Source organism: Acomys minous, assembly GCF_964271855.1.
Source record: "Acomys minous genome assembly, chromosome: 3".
Lineage (NCBI taxonomy): Eukaryota > Metazoa > Chordata > Mammalia > Rodentia > Muridae > Acomys > Acomys minous.
The window spans coordinates 79112711-79134302 of record NC_140485.1 but is presented as its reverse complement, the minus strand read 5'-3'; the positions used below and the strand labels follow the sequence as shown (position 1 = coordinate 79134302).

The 21592-nt window shown below is 48.4% G+C and overlaps 1 protein-coding gene and 1 long non-coding RNA gene across 3 annotated transcripts; one reads left to right on the top strand and one right to left on the bottom strand.

Annotated features, from left to right (window-relative positions):
* The first annotated feature begins 219 nt into the window (after positions 1-219).
* On the top strand, positions 220-11244 carry LOC311594191. The gene is made up of 2 exons (XR_014777985.1): positions 220-357; positions 9811-11244. It is a non-coding gene; the product is annotated as an uncharacterized lncRNA (long non-coding RNA).
* Positions 11245-13324: 2080 nt separating this feature from the next.
* On the bottom strand, positions 13325-19400 carry GDF5 (growth differentiation factor 5). 2 transcript variants are annotated; one of them, XM_084775097.1, is made up of 3 exons: positions 19339-19400; positions 16766-17622; positions 13325-14792 (listed from the first exon to the last, which is right to left on the bottom strand). In XM_084775097.1, the coding sequence occupies exons 2-3, from the start codon at positions 17376-17378 to the stop codon at positions 13918-13920; spliced, it is 1488 nt and encodes a 495-aa protein (XP_084631223.1). In that variant the 5' UTR covers positions 17379-17622; positions 19339-19400; the 3' UTR covers positions 13325-13917. The 2 variants fall into 2 exon arrangements, with proteins under 2 accessions (XP_084631223.1, XP_084631224.1); XM_084775098.1 differs by lacking the exon at positions 19339-19400 and having other exon boundaries at positions 13325-13874; positions 13922-14792; positions 16766-18067.
* Positions 19401-21592: the final 2192 nt, after the last annotated feature.

Genomic DNA, 21592 nt, shown 5'->3' with positions numbered 1-21592 from the left:
AGGAAAGAATTAAACAAATGAACAGCCGGGCGCGGTGGCACTCGGAAGGCAGAGGCAGGTGGACCCTTGAGTTCGAGGCCAGCCTGGTCTACAGAGCATGTTCCAGGGCAGCCAAGGCTACACAGAGAAATCTTGTCTCGAATAACGAAACGAAACAGTAATTGAGGAGCGGGAAGGATGAGAAGAGTTGCCTGTGTGGATGGGAGAAGACATTGCCGCTTGAGGGACTGACCAGGAAGTTGAAGCACTTTCTGTCCCCGCAGTCAATAAAGACCCACTGAACTTTCAGCATGTCCCAGACACTAGACAGATGTGGGCAGCTCTGTGGAGCTCAGGAAGCTGGTGGGGCAAGTACGGGTAGGTCTGGATAGACAGCTCATTAAAAAAACAGCAACATAAAAAGGAACCAATAAATAGCAAATACAAACAATATGGACAGATATTTGGCCAGCTAGCCAGATAAAGCCTGAGGAACTGATAAGTAAGATGGGATCCTTCCGTCCCTCCCTCCCTCCCTGTCTTTTAAAATCTGGTGTAGCTGGGCTGGAGAGATGGCTCAGCGGTTAAGAGCACTGACTGTTCTTCCAGAGGTCATGAGTTCAATTCCCAGCAACCATCTGTAATGTGATCTGATACCCTCCTCTGGTCTGCAGATGTACATGCAGGCAGAGCTCTGTATACATAATAATAAATATTTTTTTTAAAAAAATCTGGTGTAGCCCAGGCTGACTTCAGGCTCTATGCAGCTGAGGCTGACCTTGCAGTCCTGAGACACTATGCCTCTCAATTTTCTTTGGTTTTTTTTGTTTTGTTTTGGTTGATTGGTTTTGTTTTTTGAGACATGTCTTCTCTGTGTAGCTTTGACAATCGTGGTCTCACTTTGTAGACCAGGCTGCCTTCCAGAGATCCACCTGCCTCTGCCTCCCAAGTGCTGGGATTAAAGGCGTGCACCAGCATGCCCAACCTTGAGCAAGTTTTACTGTGCAGCAGCGGTGGCTGGCCTGGAACTCACTGAGAACCAACTACCTCTGCCTTCCAGCTGCCACCAAACCTACAAAAATTCTGTATATTTATGAAGTTTGTGGGTTTTTTTTTTAATGTTTACACATGGAATGACCAAATTAAGCTTGTGACAGAGCAAGACAGCGCAGAGGTTCCTCCGTCTTGTGTTCTTGCTGAGGCCATTTCATGTTAAACTAGAATTTGATCTCCCTGATGAAGAATCCAGTGGTACCCAGCTCTATTCTAGGGACCCAAGGGCAAGATGCCCTAGTTAACCTATTTCAGCTTCTGTTAAACCTCCCCCTCCAGCTACCTGCTTATCTTAGCTTCCGTTAAATTGCTTGCTTACATGAAGCCCCTGCAGCTGCCACCCTTTGCTGACAACTCAGCGCCTCAAATTGGGTCTGAATTCCTGAGTGTAGTCCTAGCTGGCTAGAATAAAGATTTTCAGTTGTCAATAAACTATGTCTGAGTTTTCATCTCTGGTGGTCTCCCCATAACAAGCTAATTAGCATATATGTTAATTTTGTGTCTTGAAAATTACTCTTTAAGTGGTATTCAAGAATACTCCAGGACAGCCAAGGATACATGGAAAAACCCTGCCTGGAAAAACCTACAGAGAGAGAAAGAGAGAGAGAGAGAGAGAAAATTTTCAGCCGGGCAGTGGGGGCAGTGGTAGTGCATGCCTTTAATCCCAGCACTCGGGAGGCAGAGGCAAGCGAATCACTGTGAGTTCGAGGCCAGCCTAGTCTACAAAATTATTCCAGGACAGCCAAGGCTACACAGAGAAACTCAGTTTCGAAAAACCAAAATAAATAAAATTCTCCAGGTAGTGGTGGCATACATCTTTAATCCCAGTACTCAGGAGGCAGAGGCAGGAGGATCTCTGAGTTTGAGGCCAGCCTGGTCTACAGAGTGAGTCCCAGGACAGCCAGGGCTACACAGAGAAACCCTGTCTCACAGAGAGAGAGAGAGAGAGAGAGAGAGAGAGAGAGAGAGAGAGAGAGAAATATATATATAGAGAGAGAGACACCAAGCACAATTATTAATTATATAATATATCTCTTGGATTTATTCCTCCTCTTTGAGTAAAATGTTGTGATCTTTGACCAGCATTGCAACCTGGACTCCCTCTGAGCTCCTCATCGCTACCGTTTGCTCTTCACGTCTGTGAGTTCAACATTTTTAGGTAAAATATTTGTGTGCCTCACTTACTTCCCGTACAATGCCCTCCAGCTTCCTGCATATCACCCCAATAGAAAGAATCTTCTTCTTTTGGTCTGGCCGAACAGTAATCTATTATGAATAAAAACATTTTCTTTCTCCACCAGTTGATGGACACTTGGATTATTTTTTTTTTAAGATTTATTTATTTATTATGTATCTAGTGTTCTGCCTGCATGTACACCCGCAGGTCAGAAGAGGGCATCACATGACATTGCAGATGGTTGTGAACCACCATGTGGTTGCTGGGAATTGAACTCAGGACCTTTGGAAGAGCAGGTGATGCTTTTAACTGCTGAGCCATCTCTCCAGCCCGACACTTGGATTATTAATGCTGTGTGTTAACAGTTGTGATTAATGCTGTATGCCCATGTGAGTACTGATTGTGTTGCCTGTAGATAGATGGCCAATAGTAGGATTGATAGATGGTGTAATTCTGCTTTTAGGTTTTTGTGGGGTCTTCCCTTTTGTCTCCTCAGCTGCCAGTCTAGCATATTTGTACCTACAGTGTTTCCTTTTCCTCACTTCCTCATCAACACCGGCCTCATGGATGTGATAATTGTGTTTTCAATTTGTACTTCCCTGATTATTAATGACGAAGTGTTGTTTTAAATGAAAGTCCCAAATGGTCTAGTTTACTAATAAAGATTCAGGAGCCAGATGCTGGGGTGAAAACCAGCTAGCTTAGAGAGACAGAGAAAGCACCCAGCTGAAGTTCCTACTCAGCTCACGTCCCGATGGAGAAGGCCCAAAAGGCTCACTAGCTCAGCTGGCAGCCCAGGAGGAAAAGGTAAAAAAAAAAAAAAAAAAAAAAAGACCAAGGAGCTCAATAGCTAAAGGCTCCTTCTATTTCTACATGTTGTCTTAAATACCCCTCAACTCAAAGTCCCTCCTAATTTTTTTTAAAGATTTATTTATTATGTATAGAGTATTCTGCCTGCATGTACACCTGCATGCCAGAAGAGGGCACCAGACCACATTATAGATGGTTGTGAACCACCTTGTGGTTGTTGGGAATTGAACTCAGGACCTTTGGAAGAGCAGCCAGTGCTCTTAACCTCTGAGCCATCTCTCCAGCCCCGTCCCTCATTTTATTTAATCTCTGTCAGTTGGTTTCTTGCTCCACCTCTTGACCTAGGATTAACTTCATTAAAATCTGTGTACAGAAAGCTCTTGGAGCCTGGCATGGTGGTTCACACCTTTAATCTCAGCACTCAGGAGGCAGAAGTAGGCAGATCGCTGCAAGTTTAAGGCCAGCCTGGTCTACAAAGCAAGTCTAGGACAGCCACAGAGAAACCCTGTGGGGGTGGGGGGAAAGAAAGCTCTTGGGTTAAAGGTGTGTGTTAGGGCTCAACTGCACCAAACAAAAGACAGGTTTTTACAGTTCACAATCTTCAGGGATCTCAGTGGGATCAAACACAGGTTTTTACAGTTCACAATCTCAGGGATCACAATGGGATCAAATATCCTATAACATTGATTTTTTTTTTCTATATGCCTAGTGGCCAATTATATATGTTTTGGGGAGAAATTATTATTTTCAAAAAATCCTTTGCCCATTTTCGGGAGCCAGCGTTGGCTTCTGATTTGGGTGGGTGGGTGGATGGTTTGAGACAGGGTCTCACTAAGTAGACCTGGCTGGCCTGTAATTTTATATATTTTGCATATCAGATGTGTGATTTGCAAGTACTTCCCCCCCGCCATTCCATAGGCGTCTCTTCACTCTGCTAATTATTTCTGTTTCTAGATTGAAGTAGTTACAATTGTATTGTTTTTGGTTTTGTTGTTTCTATACTTTGGAGATCATAAAAAAATTGAATAAAATTTTAGAAACTACTAGGGTTGGGCATAATGGTACATTCTCTCTCTCTCTCTCTCTCTCTCTCTCTCTCTCTCTCTCTCTCTTTTTAACGGTGCATACTATTAATCCCAGCAGATCTCTATTAGTTAGAAGCCAGCCTGATCTATGTAGAGAGTCCTGGGTTAGCCATGGCTATATAGTGAGAATCTCTCTTAAAATTTAATAATAATAATAATAATTAATAATAATAATAATAATAATAATAATAATAATAATAATAAACAACAATTGTTGGAGCTGAAGAGATGGCTCAGTGTTTAAGAGCAAATACTGCTTTTCTGAAGGACCAAGTTCTAGTCCCAACAGCCAATAGGGTGGCTCACAGCCACTTGCAACTCCAGATCCAAGGGGATTTGATGGCTCTGGCTTCTGTGGGGAAGCACACATGCACCTGCAAAATTTAAAATAAACATTTAAATACATGTGTCGAAGCCAGTATAGTTGGAGCTCACGTGTAATCTTGTTAGTCAGAAGGCAGAGGCAGATGATCTTTGTGAGTCTGAGGCCAGCCTGGTCTACATAGTCAGACCCTGTCTCAGAAACACAAAAGAACCATTGGGTCAGGACAGTGGCTCAGTGAGTAAAAAGTGCTCGCTGCGTAAACTGAGTTTGATGATCGTCAGAATCCATATAAAAAGCTGGGTGGGGTCTGGAGAGATGGCTCAGAGGTTAAGAGCACTGTCTGCTCCTCCAGAGGTCCTGAGTTCAATTCCCAGCAACCACATGGTGGCTCTCAACTATCTATAATGAGATCTGGTGTCCTCTCCTGGCGGGCAGGTAGAACACTGTATACATAATAAATAAGTAAATAAATAAATAATAAATAAATCTTTTTTAAAAAAAATAAATAAAAATAAAAAGCTGGGTGGGTGGCGCACATCTGTAACCTCAGCTCTCCTTCTCGGAGGTACAAAACAAAGACAAAGGAATCAGCGAGACGCTCCTGTGGGCAACACAGTGTTTGTCCTCTGACCTCCAAGAATGCACCACGGAGCATGCATATTCTCTCTCTCTCTCTCTCTCTCTCTCTCTCTCTCTCTCTCTCTCTCTTTCTCTCTCTTTCTCCTCTCTCAAATAAAGCTTTCTTTAAAAATATTACCCAGGCTAGGCATTGGTGGCGCACGCCTTTAATCCCAGCACTCAGGAGGCAGAGGCAGATGGATCTCTGTGAGTTTGAGGCCAGTATGGTCTACACGTGAGTCTAGGACAGCCAGGACTACACACAGAGAAATCCTGTCTCAAAGAAGATAAAAAAAAATAAAAAAGATAGATATATTACCCAGACAAATGTCAGAGAACTTTCACCTACTTTTTATCCGGCAGTCTTTAAGTTTTAGGTGTAATGATTAAGTCTTCAATAAGCTTTTGCTGTGAAACAGGTCTCATAGTATGGGGTAAGGCTGGTTTCGAACTCACAGAGACCTACCTGCTCCTGCCTCCTAAATACTGAGGTCATCAATAAATTTTAAGTTGATTTTGTATGTCGTGTAAAGTAAGGATCTAATTTCATTCTTTTGCATATTGGTATACAGCTGTCCTAACATGTTCTTTCACCATTTTGGGGTGTGTGTGTGTGTGTGTGTGTGTGTGTGTGTGTGTGTACACAATGTTTATCAGATTAAGAAATACTGATTATGCTGGGAAACAGAAGCAGGTGGATCTCTGTGAGTTCAAGGTCAACCTGGTCTACAAAGAGAGTCCAGGACAGTCAGGGCTACAAAGAGTGACCCTGTCTCCAAAATAAAATAAAAAAATAAACAAACAAAAAAGAAATATTGATTCTTACTGTGTTGAGTTTGTTGCTGTGGGCATGTGTGTGCCCATGTGTATGGAGGCCGTAGGTGGACATCAGCTGTCTTCCTCCATCACTCTCCACCTTATTTTGCAATTCCTAATTTATTATTATCCTCTGTGCGTGCGTGTGTGTGTGTGTGTGTGTGTGTGTGTGTGTGTGTGTGTGTATGTGCGTGCATGTGTATGTTGGCAGGTGTGCCACAGAAAATGTGTAGACATCAGAGGACACCACCCAGCCCCACCTTGCCTCTTTATGTGGGTTTCAGGAACAAAACTTGGGTTGTTCGAATTGTTTTTTTAATACACTAAACCTTCTCACTGGCCTTGCCATGTTTTTTGTTTGTGTTTTGAGACAGGGTCTCTCTCTATAGTCCTGACTGTCCTAGAACTATCTATGTGGACCAGGCTGGCCTCAAAATCACAGAGATCCTCCTACGTTTGCCTCCCAAGTGCTGGGATTAAAGATGTAGGCCACCATACCAAGCTCTTACAGTGTTGTTATTTGGTTTTTGACTTTTTTTGTTTGTTTGTTTGTTTGTTTTTGTTTCTTGAGACAGAGTTTTTCTGTGTAGCCTTGCCTGTCCTGGAAATCACTTTGTAGATCAGGCTGGACTTGAATTCAGAGATCCACCTGCCTCTGCCTCCTGAATGCTGGGATTAAAGGCGTGTGCCACTATGCCTGGTTCTTTTTCTTTTCTTTTCTTTTTCTTTTTCTTTTTTTCTTTTCTTTTCTTTTTCTTTTTTTTTTTTTTCTTTTTTCTTTTTTTTTTTTTTTTTTTTGTCTTTTGTCTTTTACACAGGTTCTCTCATTGAACCTGAAGGTTGCTAATTTGGCCAGACTGTCTGCCTAATTTGCTCCAGGGGAGAGGGTATGTGCACTGCCGTCTGTTTCCCATGGATGATGAGATCCAAACTCAGGCCTGAGCTCTCTCCCCAGCCACCTCTCCAGGACTTTCTTCCAGGTCTTTTTTTTTTTTCAGGTAGTTTGTACATTTTCTTTTTCATTATAGGAGCACACCTGTAATCCCAGCACTCAAGGAAGCAGAGGCAGGCAGATCTCTGTGAGTTTGAGGCCAGCCTGGTCTACAAAGCAAGTCCAGGACAGCCAAGGCTACACAGAGAAACCCTGCTCCCCGCCTCCCCAAAAAAACCTCAACAATGACAAAAAAGAAAATGTATCATTTTGGTAGATGTGGTTTGGTTTAACTTGGTTTTGCAGTAGTGGAAGTCTAGTCAAGGGTTGGCAAGCGCTAGCTCTGCAGTGTACCCGGAGTCCGCTTCATCTCCCCCATAGTGCTTTGCTTTTTTTTCTTTCTTTCTTTCTTTCTTTCTTTCTTTCTTTCTTCCTGAGAGGAGATTGCTGTTCTGATCTCTTGGACTCACGCGAGCCTGGTGCCTCTGTCTTTAGAGAAGTTGGGCTGCACATATGCAGCCATGCCCAGTTTTAAGTTAAAAAGTTTAGGGGTGAAGGGTTTGCCTTCTCCACTTTGTAACTCGGGATCTGTCTTTTCGTGTGGTCCCTCTGCCAGTGTCTTCCTTAACCACCACCCACGTCATTCAGCCTCCAGCATTGCCCATCCCACTTCCTTGTCTTTCCCAGCTTGTCGCCCCAAAGTTGGTTTAACTCCAAGTCTCAGTTTCCCAAGGCATGTACAAGCTCTTCATGACCACAGAGGATTGGTACCTTACCTCAACTGTCTTTGGTCTTAAAAGTCATTTAAGCCAGGTGTCATGGCACACATAATCCCAGCCCCACAGATGCTGACAGAGAATGCTTGCTGTGAGTTCAAGGTCCGTCTGAACTAGTACGGTGGGAAATCTTGTTTCAAAAACAAAAGAAACACCAGAGGATAGACTAACATGCTCAAAGTACATTATATACTTTCATAAAAATATTTTCATAAAACCCCAACATCATGTGTGGTGAGCATACACCAATAAAAATTTTTTTTCAGAAATGAACAATTCATAAGTTTTGATAAAGAAAAACAGCTGGGCAGTGGTGGCATGCACACCTTTAATCCCAGCACTCGGGAGGCAGAGGCAGGCAGGTCTCTGAGTTTAAAGCCAGCCTAGTCTACAGAGTGAGTTCCAGGACAACCAGGAGTACACACAGAAATTCCATCTCAAAAGTAGGGAGAGGAGGAGGAGGAGGAGGAAAAAGAGGAGGAGGACAAGGAGGAAGAAGAGGAGGAGGAAGAGGAGGAAAAGCATCCCAAACCTTCCTAGAGCGTGCTGTAGGCCTATGGAATGAAGGGTACAGCAGCTGTGTCATAGGGTTAGTTATGAGAATTAAGGACGGAGGGATTTAGCACCACCCTTGGTCCCATCAACAGCACTGGATTCTCATCTCTTAGTGCGCTGTGCTGGTGTCAGGAAGTACACTTCTGATTCTATCTCTTCTACCTACAAAAGGCCGGAAGGTTCCAGTGTTTCCTCACTGCTGCTCTCTTCCTTCTCCTCCTCCTCCTCCACCCCCAACTTTATAGCTCTAGTTTCTTCAACTCAATCTCTTAAAACATCATTCCTAGGCCTCTCGCTATCCCATCCTCCTCTCTGGCCCAGGCCTTTGGTCCCAGCACTCAGGAGGCAGAGGCAGGCAGATCTCTGCGAGTTCAAGGCCAGCCTGGTCTACATAGCCAGCCAGACGTACACAGTAAGACCCTGTCTCTTAGAGCAAAAGTCATAAAATCTGTAAAAAAACAAAGCCGTGCTCATGTAATGGTTACTGTTTTCCATTTTCCTTTTTTCTTTTTGCAGTGTTGGGGCTCAACGCCAGAGCCCCGCGCATGCTGTGCTAGGCAAGCTAGTATAGCTGTGAGCCATGAGCCGTTGTCCCAGTACTGAAGCTCACACGTGCATTAGCGCTCGGGAAGCCATGTTGTAGTTCATTAGCTCCACGGGCTTCCCAGCCGCCTATGCTGCCATTTCCTTTCAATCTGAAGTTGGCATAACCACATTTTTTTTTGTAAAGATTTACTTATTATGAATACAGTATGATCAGATCACATTATAGATGGTTGTGAGCCACCAGGTGGGTGCTGGGAATTGAACTCGGGACCTCTGGAAGAGCAATCAGTGCTCTTAACTACCGAGCCATCTCTTCAGCCCCTCCACATTTTTTTTTCCTATTCTATACTTACTTAGGGAGACGGTTTCATGGATTTAAATGGATAGGTTTTTCTTTTTCCTATTCTGTCTCCTCTCCTCTCCTCCAGCCTTCCTTGTCCACCACACTTTAGGTTCTTTTGTCTTCTTTTCCACTTCTGCATGCACCTTGAGAACGTTGCAAGCAGGAAACTTCCCATAAAGTGCTAATATAAGAGCCTAGACATGGCAAGCCCTTGGTAAACATCTTCAATGCCTCTGACTTCCGCATTCCAACACTCAGTACAGTGTCTGCGCCTGACTAGATCTTCAACCACTTTTAATCAACGAATGAATGACTAGATCGAAGATTGGTGAAATGAATTCATACCTTTGTATCCTGTATCTGAGGACTTATGCATTGTCAAGATTCATAGCCGGAAGTGGTGGCACATGCCTGTAATCCCAGCACTCAGAGAGGCAGAGGCAGGTGGATCTCTGTGAGTTCAAGGCTAGCCTGGTGTACAGAGCCAAGGCTCCACAGAGAAACCCTGTCTCAAAAACAAAACAAAACAAAAAAAGATTCATACATATTTATGTCATGTGTATGAATGTTTCCATGTATGTATGTATGTATGTATGTCCACCATGTGTACCATATGGATGGTGCCCATTGGACCACAGAAGGGTGCTGGCTCCTCTGGACCTGGAGCTACAGATGGTTGTGAGCTGCTATGTAGGTGCTGGGAGCCAAACCTAGGCCTTCTGCAAGAGCAGTGTTTTTAGCAGCCGTCTTTCAAGCCCCAGCTTTCTAACTTTTATATTTTCCCCTTTTTTTACAGACATGGAAACTGAGGCTTGGAGAGGCTAGCTAACTTAGCCTGGGCCACTTGGCTGGACAGTGGCAGAACCAGGGCTGGACCTCCCGACTCCCGTTCATGTGACTAGCCCTACTGCGCTCCAGCACACGTGTGTGCGGATCAGGAGAGCCAGCTGAGCCGGTGTGAAGGCTGTAAGGCTTCCCAAGGTTGCCTGTCCCGGGCCTGGACAAGCTGTTTCTCCTGTTGTGACCCTGGGACACAGGATGTGGAAAGGGCCCCGCGATGAGGAGCGCAGTGCTGGACGCCTCCTTCCTTTCCTCCCCTCTGGGCCTCTCATGTTTCCTGCCCTAAACTCTGCTCTGCTATTTTTCCCAAGGAACTAACAGCCACGGTGGGTCCCTAAGGAGAGACTTTTGGGGCCAGGGAGCCAAGCCAGGGAGGTGACTCCATTGCTGTCCAAATCAGGGGTCAGTGGACTCAGGAGCCCAGAAGAGCGGGTAGAAGAATAAGGAGGTCTGCTGGAGGCATGTGCTTGCCTCTCTGCCAGCCCTCTGCGCATCAGCTTCCTGTCTGCAGAAAAAACAGAAGTCAGTGGTCCTCTTAGGAGTCCGGACATGGCGACGCGCACCTTTAATATGCACTAGGGAGGCAGAGGCAGGCAGATCTCCGTGAGAGCAAAACCAGCTTGGTCTATATTGTAAGTTCCAGGATAGCCAGAGCTACACCATGAGGACCACACACATACACCCACTGTTTAAAACACACGTGTGTGCGTGTGTGTGTGTGTGTGTGTGTGCATGCGCGTGCGTGCACATGCACACTCATGTGTGTGTATTCAAACATGAGTGCGGGTACCCACAGTGGCCAGGAGATGGCTTTGCATCCCCCGGAGCAGCAATCACAGGTGGTTGTTCCCAGTTGCTGTGGGTCCTGGGAACTGAATCTGGATCCTCTGCAAGGGCAGCAAGTACTCTAAACCACTGAGCCGTTTCTGCAGCCCCCAAGGCCTATAACTGACAGAAGACAAAACTGACGTTTGAACGTACACAACCTTCTGAACCCTTCAGAGCCGGGGACGTGTGGCTAGGAGAGCGTGAGCTATGGAGTAGAACGGAAACCCTACATTGTCGGTGTGTTTGTGTGTGAGGGGTGTGTGCATTGTGCAGCTGAGCATCCAAGTGTACATGTACCTGTGTGTGTGCATATGTGTGCTGTGTGTAGTCATGTAGAGGCCACCAGCAGATGATGTCTGGTGTCTTCCTTGGTTGCTCTCCACTTTTGTTTTGAGTCAGGGTCTCTCACTGAACCTGAAGCTCAATAATTCATCTAGGCAGACCGGCCAGCAAGCTCCTGGGATCTGCCTGTCTCTGCCTCCCCAGCACTGGGATTACAGACAGGTATTCTGTACTCTGATTTTTATGTGGGTGCCGGGGATCAAAACTCCAGTCTTCACGATTGTGTGATAAGTTCTTTACCAAACGAGCCGTCTCCAGAGCCCCAGTAAGCTCTTTGAGCAATAAGGCAGTTAGGACACAAGTGCACAGCTCCCTGTGGCTATAGCCAGATGTGGTACTGAGGAGAGTTCGCCAAGGAGACCAGTACCCTGATCTGAAGGCTGGCATGGAAGGGCTCTTGGGATGGAGCCTTAGAGTTGGGTGAAGGGGGCTATATAATCTGAGTTGTTCCTTTGAGGAAAAGAGTTCCAGGGCAGGTTTGGGGGTGTGGGTAGGGAAGAAAGCTCTTGGGATGTCCAGCCAGCGCTATGACCACTCACTCAAAGCCTAGCCCTTCAACAGAAAGAGCTCTGTGACTCACGTGATGCTCTGATGGAGCTAGGCAAGGAGCACTGTCCAAGAAACGAGAGACACACAGCCCAGGAAATAAGTACCTGGGGCAGCCAACACCACCTGTGACCCCTTCGTGTTGCCTGGGGTTTCTAGCCACCTCGATCCATCACTGCTCTCTTTGTAACCATAGTTGACTCCTTGGCCTCGCCAGCACCTTCCTCCGGGCTCCTTCTCCTCTCTCACACACGGGGCCTCTGTCTGCTGTGGCAGCTCTTTTGTTTACTTCCAGAGTTCCCAGGCTCAAGACTAGCCAAACACAACGGAAGCCCAGCCAGAGGGAGCTCAGTTCCAGACTCACTCTGGCTCCTCTGGGGCAGGTAATGGCCTCCAAACCAAGGAGACAGCTTAAAAGAAAGTTGTCCCTCCTCCCCCCCCCCCCCATACTGGGCTCTTGCTTCAGGTTCTGACAACCCAATGGGAAAGGACACAAGATCTGCCCATTGTTGGGCAGGGATCCCTACTCTTGAGAGACAGCTTTGGCTGGGAGCCTTGGGAATCAAAGACCCAGCTGGAGAGAGGTGGGGAAAAAAAATTGAGGCCCTCTGGATGGGAACCAGAGACTTGGATTTCTCCTGGTCCTTGTGTGTCTCTTTAGCCAGGTAGAATCTGGCCTTGAGCCCTCTGCTCTGAGATCCAGGTGCCTAAATTTCACTACTGGAAAGGACCGTCCTCTCTAGAAGTTCATGCCCCACCCCTCCCCGAAGATTCTAGCGAAGGAAGGGAAATGAGCATTTACTGTGGGCCAAGCGCCCAACAGGAGGCATCGTGAGGATGTGCCTGGCGTTCTCTGTCTGTCTGAGGTCAGCGGGGAGATCCATGACCTGTGTGTAATTAAGCACTTACATAACGTGACATGTAAAGGAGGGGCCCCACTTCTGACTCTGAGCTGAGTGAACTGTGAAGCCGCGGGGTCCCAGACCAGATGATGGCAGATCATGGGAGGAACAGTGTGGTCAGTGGAGAAAGGACATGCCACCACGGGGAGGAGCTGGAGACCCTCGGCAGACCAGATTCCTCAGTGGGAAAAAGGAGAGGACCCTTTCAATGTGGCCTGGTCAATCCTGTGGTTGTGGAAGAACAGGGAGCAGGGGACTGGGCAGATGCTGATGAATGAGGTAGAGATGGTTTTAAAGGAAACCAGGGCTGGAGAGATGGCTCAGTGGTTAAGAGCACCGGCTGCACTTCCAGAGGTCCTGAGTTCAAGTCCCAGCAACCAACCGTCTGTAATGGAATCTGATCCCCTTCTGGTGTGCGTGAAAGCAGAGCACTCATACACATAAAATAAATAAACAGATGTTTAAAAAAAAAGAAAAAGAAAACCAAGCCTCCCCCTCCCCACCCCCAGCCCCCTCCCCACCCCCAGCCTCCACCCCCCACCCCAAGGCTTTATTTGAGATAGTGTGCTTGATTAAGGAATGTAAAACTCTAGCTTTTAGCTAGGCCCCAATGGAGTAGAAGGAGCTGGGGACCAATAGGCCTTTGGAAGGATCAGGAATGAGGTTAGAGGTGAGCACTGGCCCTGACCAGCTGTACTCTCTGCCCCGGTCTGCTTCAGTTCCCAGGAGTGGGGGTGGACTCCAAGCCTGGGAAAGAGTTTGTACCTGAGGCAACCCACCCTCACTTTCAGGGGCAGCCGTTCTATAAGAGGTCTGGGTCCCCCGGAGTAAACCAGAAATCTGCCCCAAGGGGAGACATGAAGAATCAGCTTTTTACCGCATCAATGTACGTTTTAATCTAACAGTCTAACAGGCTCATAGTCTTCACCCCTGCCCAAGTCCTTCGCCTTCCTACCCAGCCCCGGCAATGAACGTCCCGTCTGTTCTAAGGGCGGAAAGTCACCAGGCACAAAGGTGATTCAAAGAGGCTACGGCACATGTGGCTCTCCCATGACGTGCTTAGGACACAGCTCCAGTTGCTCTGCAGAGTCTGGAAACTGAGGCGGCCCCCCCCCCCCCGGGCCGGAGAGATGGTAGATTGCGTCTCATGGATGAACACCTCTCCTGGGCCTCAGTCCCACAGATAGTCTCTTCCTTGGGCGGGAATCTTTAGATTGGGGCGGCGGGACTCTTCAGTCCAGATCACACCCAGAGAACAAGCCTGCCGAAACCCCTTTTCTCGCAGGCTGCTGGGATACTTCCCAGCCCCTCTGTGATTCCAGGAGTGCGTGGAAGGGTAGTTCTCTCTCTCTCTCTCTCTCTGGATGTGCCACCCCGGAAGACAGAGGGCCCGCGATGCTACCTGCTCTGGATGTGCCACCCCGGAAGACAGAGGGCCCGAGCTGCTACCTGCAGCCACAAGATTCCACGACCATGTCCTCATACTGTTTATACACCACGTTGTTGGCCGAGTCAATGAAGAGGATGCTGATGGGACTCAGCCGCGTGGGCACACAGCAGGTGGGGGGTGTGGATTCTGGGTCCATCGAGTTCATCAGCGTCTGGATGACCGCGTGGTTTGTGGGCTCCAAGTGGGAGCGCAAGGGGAACTCGCACAGTCCTTCGCAGTGGAAGGCCTCATACTCAAGGGGCGCGATGATCCAGTCGTCCCAGCCCATGTCCTTGAAGTTGACATGCAAAGCCTTGCGGCTGCAGCGAGCCTTGAGGTTCTTGCTGGGTCGCTTGCCCTGGCGATTGGCCAGTGGGGCCCGGCGTTTCCTCCTCTGGCTGAACAGGTATTCATATACGGTCTTGTCATCCTGACCAGAGCGGGCCTTAATCTCATTAAAGAACAGGTCCCGTTTCTTGGTACGGCCAAACACCAGGAACAGGGCTTTCTCGTGGACCTGTCGGGCAGCGCGTTCAAAGCCCAGGCCACGGAGGTCCACCGCCCGGCCCCGTTCCCAGGCCTCCAGCTCCAGGCACAGCTGTGCCGAGTTCTTAAAATTTCGGAAGAGTTTCCAGATGTCGAACACCTCCCAGCCAGATCCATCCAGGCCTGGCACGGAGCGCACATCCAGCAAGGCTGCCGGCTGCCGGCCGCTGGGGCAGCTGGACAGCTTCAGCTGGGCAACCCGCCCGCTACTGGGGACCGCTGGCTTGGCCACGTCCAAGATCTTCTTCCGTAAGATCCGCAGTTCAGCCCCCAACAGCCCATCCTTTTCCAAGGCACTGATGTCAAACACGTACCTCTGCTTCCTGACCACAGGGCCTCGGTCATCTAGAGAAGAAAGCCAGAAGTTAATTCCTGTCACTTCACCAGACAGCCTACCACTTCTGGGCCTCCAGGGAGGACCTAGCTCTCTCCCACTCAAAACCGATTTCTCTAACCTCTTACCCACTATGGCCGAAGCCAACACCCAAACCACCAAAACCCCTTTTCCAAATAAAGGTAGGTGTGTTGCTGTGTATTATCCGAGTGCCCTGGTGTTTGTGTTGAAACGTATTAGTCATTAGCCTTACAACTGCTTTCTACCAGCATCCTCCCCATCCATGATGCAGCACCATTGTCTCCCTGTCTAAATAAAACAGGTGGATGTACACTTAAATTGCCCACTTTTCCAGAGGAGGAGCCTGAAGCTCAGAGTAAATTAGGGGACTCATTCAGTGTCACCTAGCTAGAGGAAAACAGAAATAGAACCTGGGAATTGAATGCTTCTTCATGAGCTCCATCCACCTTAAAAGATCTCGCTGGTCTTGTTATGGCCAGGGCACAGATGGGAGAGTACACTGACGTAGATAACACAGCAAACTAATAACAAACCCAATCTGCAATTCGGCTTCCCTGGTTCCCAGACTAATGGTTCCGTGTACATGAATGTTCCAATGTGTGTGTGTGTGTGTGTGTGTGTGTGTGTGTGCAACTGAATTTGTGAGTGCGTATAAGGGAATGTACATGCCATTGGTATAAGTAAGTACAGTGGGCTTATTTGAATACTTAGAGAAAATGGTGCTGTGTGTGTGTGGACATGTATGTGATTCATTTACCTTGTATAAAATATAAGGCTGTGTGTGTGTGTGTGTGTGTGTGTGTGTGTGTGTGTGTGTGTAAGCTCAGTGGTATCTCCGAATCAGCATGCCCTCCTTCCTAAATGCCAATATGCCATTAGGGACCATTCAACTATTGCTCTAGAAGGTAACTAATTAGGCCTTTAAACTCTCCATCTCCCCCTCCCCAAGCGCTCCCTTTAGTGCTGGGGGGACATGAGGACTTATTTTATGAGCCCTAGAGGGGTCACAGCTTTCCCTGGCTGGGCAGGCTGCCAGGCCACCTCCCCCACCTCTACCAGACCTGCTGCCTCCGTTCCTTCCCCCACCCCGTGTCATTCCCCTACAGACCAGCTCTAATGAGGAGCCCCTCCCACTCTCTGGCCCCTCCCCCACCCGCCCTGCCAGCCACAGTCCCGAGCCTCAGAACCAGAGCTGCAAGAAACCTTCCTAACTAACTGCCAGCCAGCGGCCCAAGTGTCTCTACACCGTGGAGAACCTGAGACTCAGAAGGGAAGGGATTTGCTGAGAAACGCACAGCAAGTGGGGAGGAAGAGCCAGTCACACTAGGTGGGCAGACCTCCGGAGAAGAAAGACAGACATGTGTTAGGCTAGGACACAAGGTGCTCCCACTCAAGACACTCTCACGTCGCCCGGTCCAGCGCCCTTGTAATATACATGTAGAAAAACAGACCCCAGGGTCGAAGGGGTTTTCTCAGGTCACAGTGTGAGTCAGACCCTAGACCAGCTGCCTTTCTCTGTTAATTCCAAGATGAGGCAACTGTGCTCCGTCTTCACAGACCCTGCCCCTTTGCCCCCTAGCTGAGGGGTAAAGTTGAAAAAAACCACAGAGACCTAAAGTTTCTTCCTTTTTGCTATCTGAGAAAAACCTGAAACGTAGAAACTTCAGGCAAGCTACACAAAGTGCAGAGTATGCTCCAGTACTCAGAGTGGGTCTTGGAGTCCAGTATGCAATTAGCAGGGCTTAGGTCCCCTCTGCTCTCCAGTGCCCACTCTGCACCTTGCAGAGGTTGAACTTGGTGATCCCTAGGCGTCCCTAGTCCTGGATCTGGTACGTATGAGATAAATCCAAGATTCCCACCCTAGGTTGGATATACACACACTGTCCCCCACCTGCACACTCCAGGACTTGGGGACTCCTGGGTCTGTGCAAACGCCCCTCCCTGCAACCCTCCCCCCTCTCACCTTGCCCTTTGTCAATAAAGCTGGTGATGGTGTTGGCCAGGCCAGCCTCCAACTTCATGCTGCTGTTGCCTCCCTTCCTGTCAGCATCGGACAGCGTCCTATACAGCGAGAGCATGTATTCGTGGGGTGTGATGGGGGGCGGGCGGAACGGCTCCTTGGGCTCTCGAGGGGTCCCAGGCTCCCTGGTCTTCTTCAGCAGGAAGGAGCTGGGGGCAGGTCCTGCTTTTGAGGATGCTTTGCCCCCAGGAAGCTGTCCTTTTGGGGTTACAGTCCGGGCTGCAGCCTGCCTCGTTTGGGGAGGGGGTCCTGGCTTGGTCTCAGAGCCACCAGACCTGGGGGGCATCTTTCTGGGTTCTTCCTTCTTGGCTTGTGTCTGCCCAGAGCTTCCCTTTGCCCTGGCATTGGTGGCCCCCACCCCATAGCTGTGACCCCCTGGCCTAAAGATATTCCGAGCCAGGGGTGGCCTCTCCTTGGCCTCTGCTTTGGCTAACCCTGGCCTGGCCCCTGGGGTTCTCTGGCCTAAATCAGGGGCACCCAACACAATGCAGATGAATTCCAGGTCCAGCCAAGCCAGGTGCCAAAGCAAAAAAGTGAGGAGTTTGGGGAGTCTCATCCTCTGGCCAGCTGAACGGCACCACAGAGAAAGGCGGCAGCAGCGAAGGTGTCTCTGGCTTGGCAGGAAAAACCATGAAAGGAGTGGGTTTTCAGAAGCAGCGGAGGCAGCAGTAGCAGCAGCAGCAGCAGGCAGGGCTTTCTCCTCAGTCTGAGCGTCTTGAAGTCCGCCGGGCGTGTGTCTGTATCCAGTCCCATAGTGGAAATGCTCCCGTGTCCAGACGTGCACCGTCTCCAGTCAGCAGCTGAAAATAACTCGTTCTTGAAAGGAGAAAGCCGACCGCCCCCTTTCTCCCGCACAACTGACTGAGGGCTTGAAGGAGGCTTGTATAAGGCTGAGGGATTTTTCCAAGAAGGAAGAATGGCGTAATGCTGCCTGTGCGCTCCAGTTTTTTTCCCTCTAATTTTGAATCCTTTCCAGTGAAAATACTTACACACACACACACACACACACACACAAACCTGCAGGTGCTCAGAAAAATCTTTTACAAACCTGAGCTCAGGAATTGGAAACGGAATTCCAACCCAAACCAATTTAATTACTCTCTGATGTCATGCTGTCTAAATTCATTTAAGTACGATATATTTATGTGAAAAAAAAAATCACCACTGCCCTTTGGAGGCCATGGCTCACGGGGGCTCTTGGCTCAATGCCCCATAGCGGGACTCAGGCTTAGACGGCCTCCCATCCCAGAGCAGCTCAGGGGTCTTCACCTCTGCCTCCTGGGGCAGCCCACCCCACCATCCTGAGCAGAGATGTTGAGGAGTAAGTGCAGAGACCTGCAGGAACTAACTCAGCATGTGAGCCAGCTAGGTTTTCAGTGAAGTCCTTGGAGTGTCTGTAAAGCAGTCACAATCCCTCTGTCTAGTCTGGGACCTGGTGTGTGTGTGTGTGTGTGTGTGTGTGTGTGTGTGTGTGTGTGTGTGTGTATTGACGGGCAGCACAGACGGCGGCATTTACCCACTTTCTTGTATCTTAATAAACTTATGACCCAGAAACAGGAAAAAAAAAATCAGTGCCCACTATACCACCCCCACCAAATGCCATTGGCTAAGCACTGCCATCCTGTAGCCCCCTCGGCTGGAAACAGGTCCAGGGTGTGCGTACTCAGCAACGACGCAGGGCAAAGACCGCCAGTTTTCTTGGAAGAAATAGGCTGAAGCCAGAGGCGGCAGCCCCAGACTAAGGCAGCAGCGACCCCTGCAGGAGGTTGGTAGAGCAAGCACCTCTGGGCTGCTTTTCTAGCACCTGTGAAGAAACCTGAATTTCTGCTCAATCAAGAGTGCCTCTCTCTCTGCCTCTTTTCTTCTTCTTCTTCTCCTTCTCCTTCTCCTTCTCCTTCTCCTTCTCCTTCTCCTTCTCCTTCTCCTTCTTCTTCTTCTTCTTCTTCTTCTTCTTTAGATAGGGTCTCACAGAACCCACGCTGACCTCAAATTCACTATGTACCCAAGGCTGGTCTTGAACTCCTGACCCTACACTTCCCAGATGCTGAGATGACAGGCACCTAGCATCAAGGGTTTCTGTAAATAAAGTGCCTTGCTAAAGTACTTAAACATCCTTCCTTTGGATAGCTTGGGCAACTCACTCAGGGTCATGGAGGAGGCGGGAGCAGCTTCTTGTGTTGAGAGTGGTGGTGGCGGCGATGAAGCCCCACCTCAAACACAACAGGCGAAAACTCTGCTGCTAAGCTATCCTCCCACCCCACCCCCACCCTTATCCCACCCACCCCACCCCCACCCTCATCCCACCCCACCCCACCCCCACCCTCATCCCGCCCCACCCCCACCCTCATCCCACCCACCCCCACCCCCACCTCACTCAAATACTCTTCCTTTCCTTTTCTTGGGACAAAGTCTCTTTTAGCAAAAGCTGGCCTTGGACTTGCAATGTAGCTGAGGCTGCCCTTGAGGTCCTGGCCCTCCTACCTCCACCTCCTTGGTTACAGAGTGGGATCACCTACCTTCTTAATCCCCCTTCTCCCAGAGCTGACCTAGCAGATCCATTCATATGCTAACGCTGGTTTCTAGAAGCTCTCTGCTGGAGACGTGGCAGGTCTAGTGCGTGGTTAGCATGCACAAAGCCCTCACCAAGACAACACCAAACAAAGTCCTCGCTCTGGATAGCTGGGTGGCTGCGTGCTTGTTTGTTTGTTTGTTCTTTTTAAACGTGTTTATTTATTTTGTCTATGTGTATGTGTGGAAAGATGGTGCCAGAGGAGACCACAAAAGGCACTAGGTCCCTTGGAGCTGCAGGTGGCAGAAGCTGTGAGCCACCCTGATGTGCGAGCAGAATTCTGTCCTTCCCAAGAGCAGCAAGTACTTTTTTCCCTAGGTTCACTGACTCTCAGCTGGCCACTCCAACCTTCACTGATTGCTCCTAGGTCTGAAGAGGCCCACCTCAAAGGACCAAGGCACCACCCTTCTCTCTTCAGTGAGTTTTTTTTTTTAAGGGTTATTTTATTTATTATGTTTACAGTGTACACCTGCACACCAGAAGAGGGCACCGGATCTCATTATAGATGGTTGTGAGCCACCATATGGTTGCTGGGAATTGAACTCAGGACCTCTGGAAGAACAGACAGTGCTCTTAACCTCTGAGCCACCTCTCCAGCCCCTCTTCAGTGAGTTCTGAGGACAGCTTGAACTCATTACAGCCCACTCTCGGCTTTGCTTCTGACTTGTTCTCTCCAGCATCTTCCTCCGATGGTCTCTGATGCTGTCCTGTCCTCCTCACCCTTGACCCACTACAATTTCCTTAAAACTGCCCTCTCGGCCTCCAGTGTCTCTCCATCCCAACCTCTCCCTCCCAAAGTCTACCCACTGAACAAGAGCTGACCAGCTGTGCCAGCTGCTGCACAAGGCAGAGAGGGCCAAACAGCTATCACAGGCTCTCCTGTGATTCTTCCTGCTGTCAGAGTTCAAATCCAGCCTCAGGGCCGATCTCTAACACAGGTCAGTTTCTCCAGACTGTGTGCTCTTCTTCATAGCTGTGTTATAAGTGAATTCCTTATGCCTCTGATAATTTATGTACATATCTGTCTATCCCATTATAACTACACTGTACCGTATTTGTCTTTCAATTATTCCCAGGGCTTGGCACAGAGCCCAGCACATAGCAGATTCTCAGAGTGTGCTGCATGAATGACTCTAAAACTGACCCTTTAAAAGAAAGGCCATCTTTTCTTTTTTTTTTTTTTTTTACCCCCCTTAAGACAGAGTTTCTCTGTAGCCATGGATGTCCAGGATTCACTCTGTAGACCAGGCTGGTCTCGAACTCACAGAGATCCATCTGCCTCTGCCTCCTAAGTGCTGGGATTAAGTGCCTGCACCAGTATCGCCTAGCCATCATTTTCTTTATTATCATTTCTGTTTTAAAATTAGAGCACATGCCGGGTGTGGTGGCACACGCCTTTAATCCCAGCACTCCGGAAGCAGAGGCAGGCGGATCGCTGTGAGTTCGAAGCCAGCCTGGTCTACAAAGTGAGTCCAGGGCAGAGAAACCCTGTCTTGAAAAAACAAACAAAACAAAACAAAACAAAACAAAAAGTCTAGATGCTACATACAAGAGACAGCACGTGCTATTTGTTCGCTGTGTCTGAAAAGCCATCATTTTAAACACATCCTGCCTTTCCTACTAGATTTTTGAGTACCAAAAAAGGGAAAGATGCTACCTTGTTACTGAGTATTTTGTAAGCTCTATCCATGGAATAAACCAAGTTATGAACAAGTCAACGCAGAATTCCAATACACAGTTTGATAAAGATCGAGGGCTTTGCACTTGGCCACCCAGCATGTCTTCCATTGCTTTTAAAATCTTACTTCACAGCCACGCCCTGCTATGAACAACCTTTCGCTGAAGGTACTTTTAGCCTCTGTCCCCCATTTTACAGGTAAATACACTGATATTTTAAACATTTAAATTACATTTTGAAATCATTTACTTTTTTACTTTTTAACGTGTGTGTGTGTGTGTGTGTGTGTGTGTGAGAGAGAGAGAGAGAGAGAGAGAGAGAGAGAGAGAGAGAGAGACGCCCTTAGAGGCCAGAAGGAGCTCCAAGGAGTTCAATTTGTAGGCAGTTGTGAGCCTGATGTGGGTGCTGAGAACTGAACTCAGGTTCTCTGCAAAAGCAGGAAGTGCTCTTAACTGATGAGCCATCTCTCCAGCCCAATTAAAAGACTATTTATTGCTATTACATCTGTGTGCGCCTGGGCACA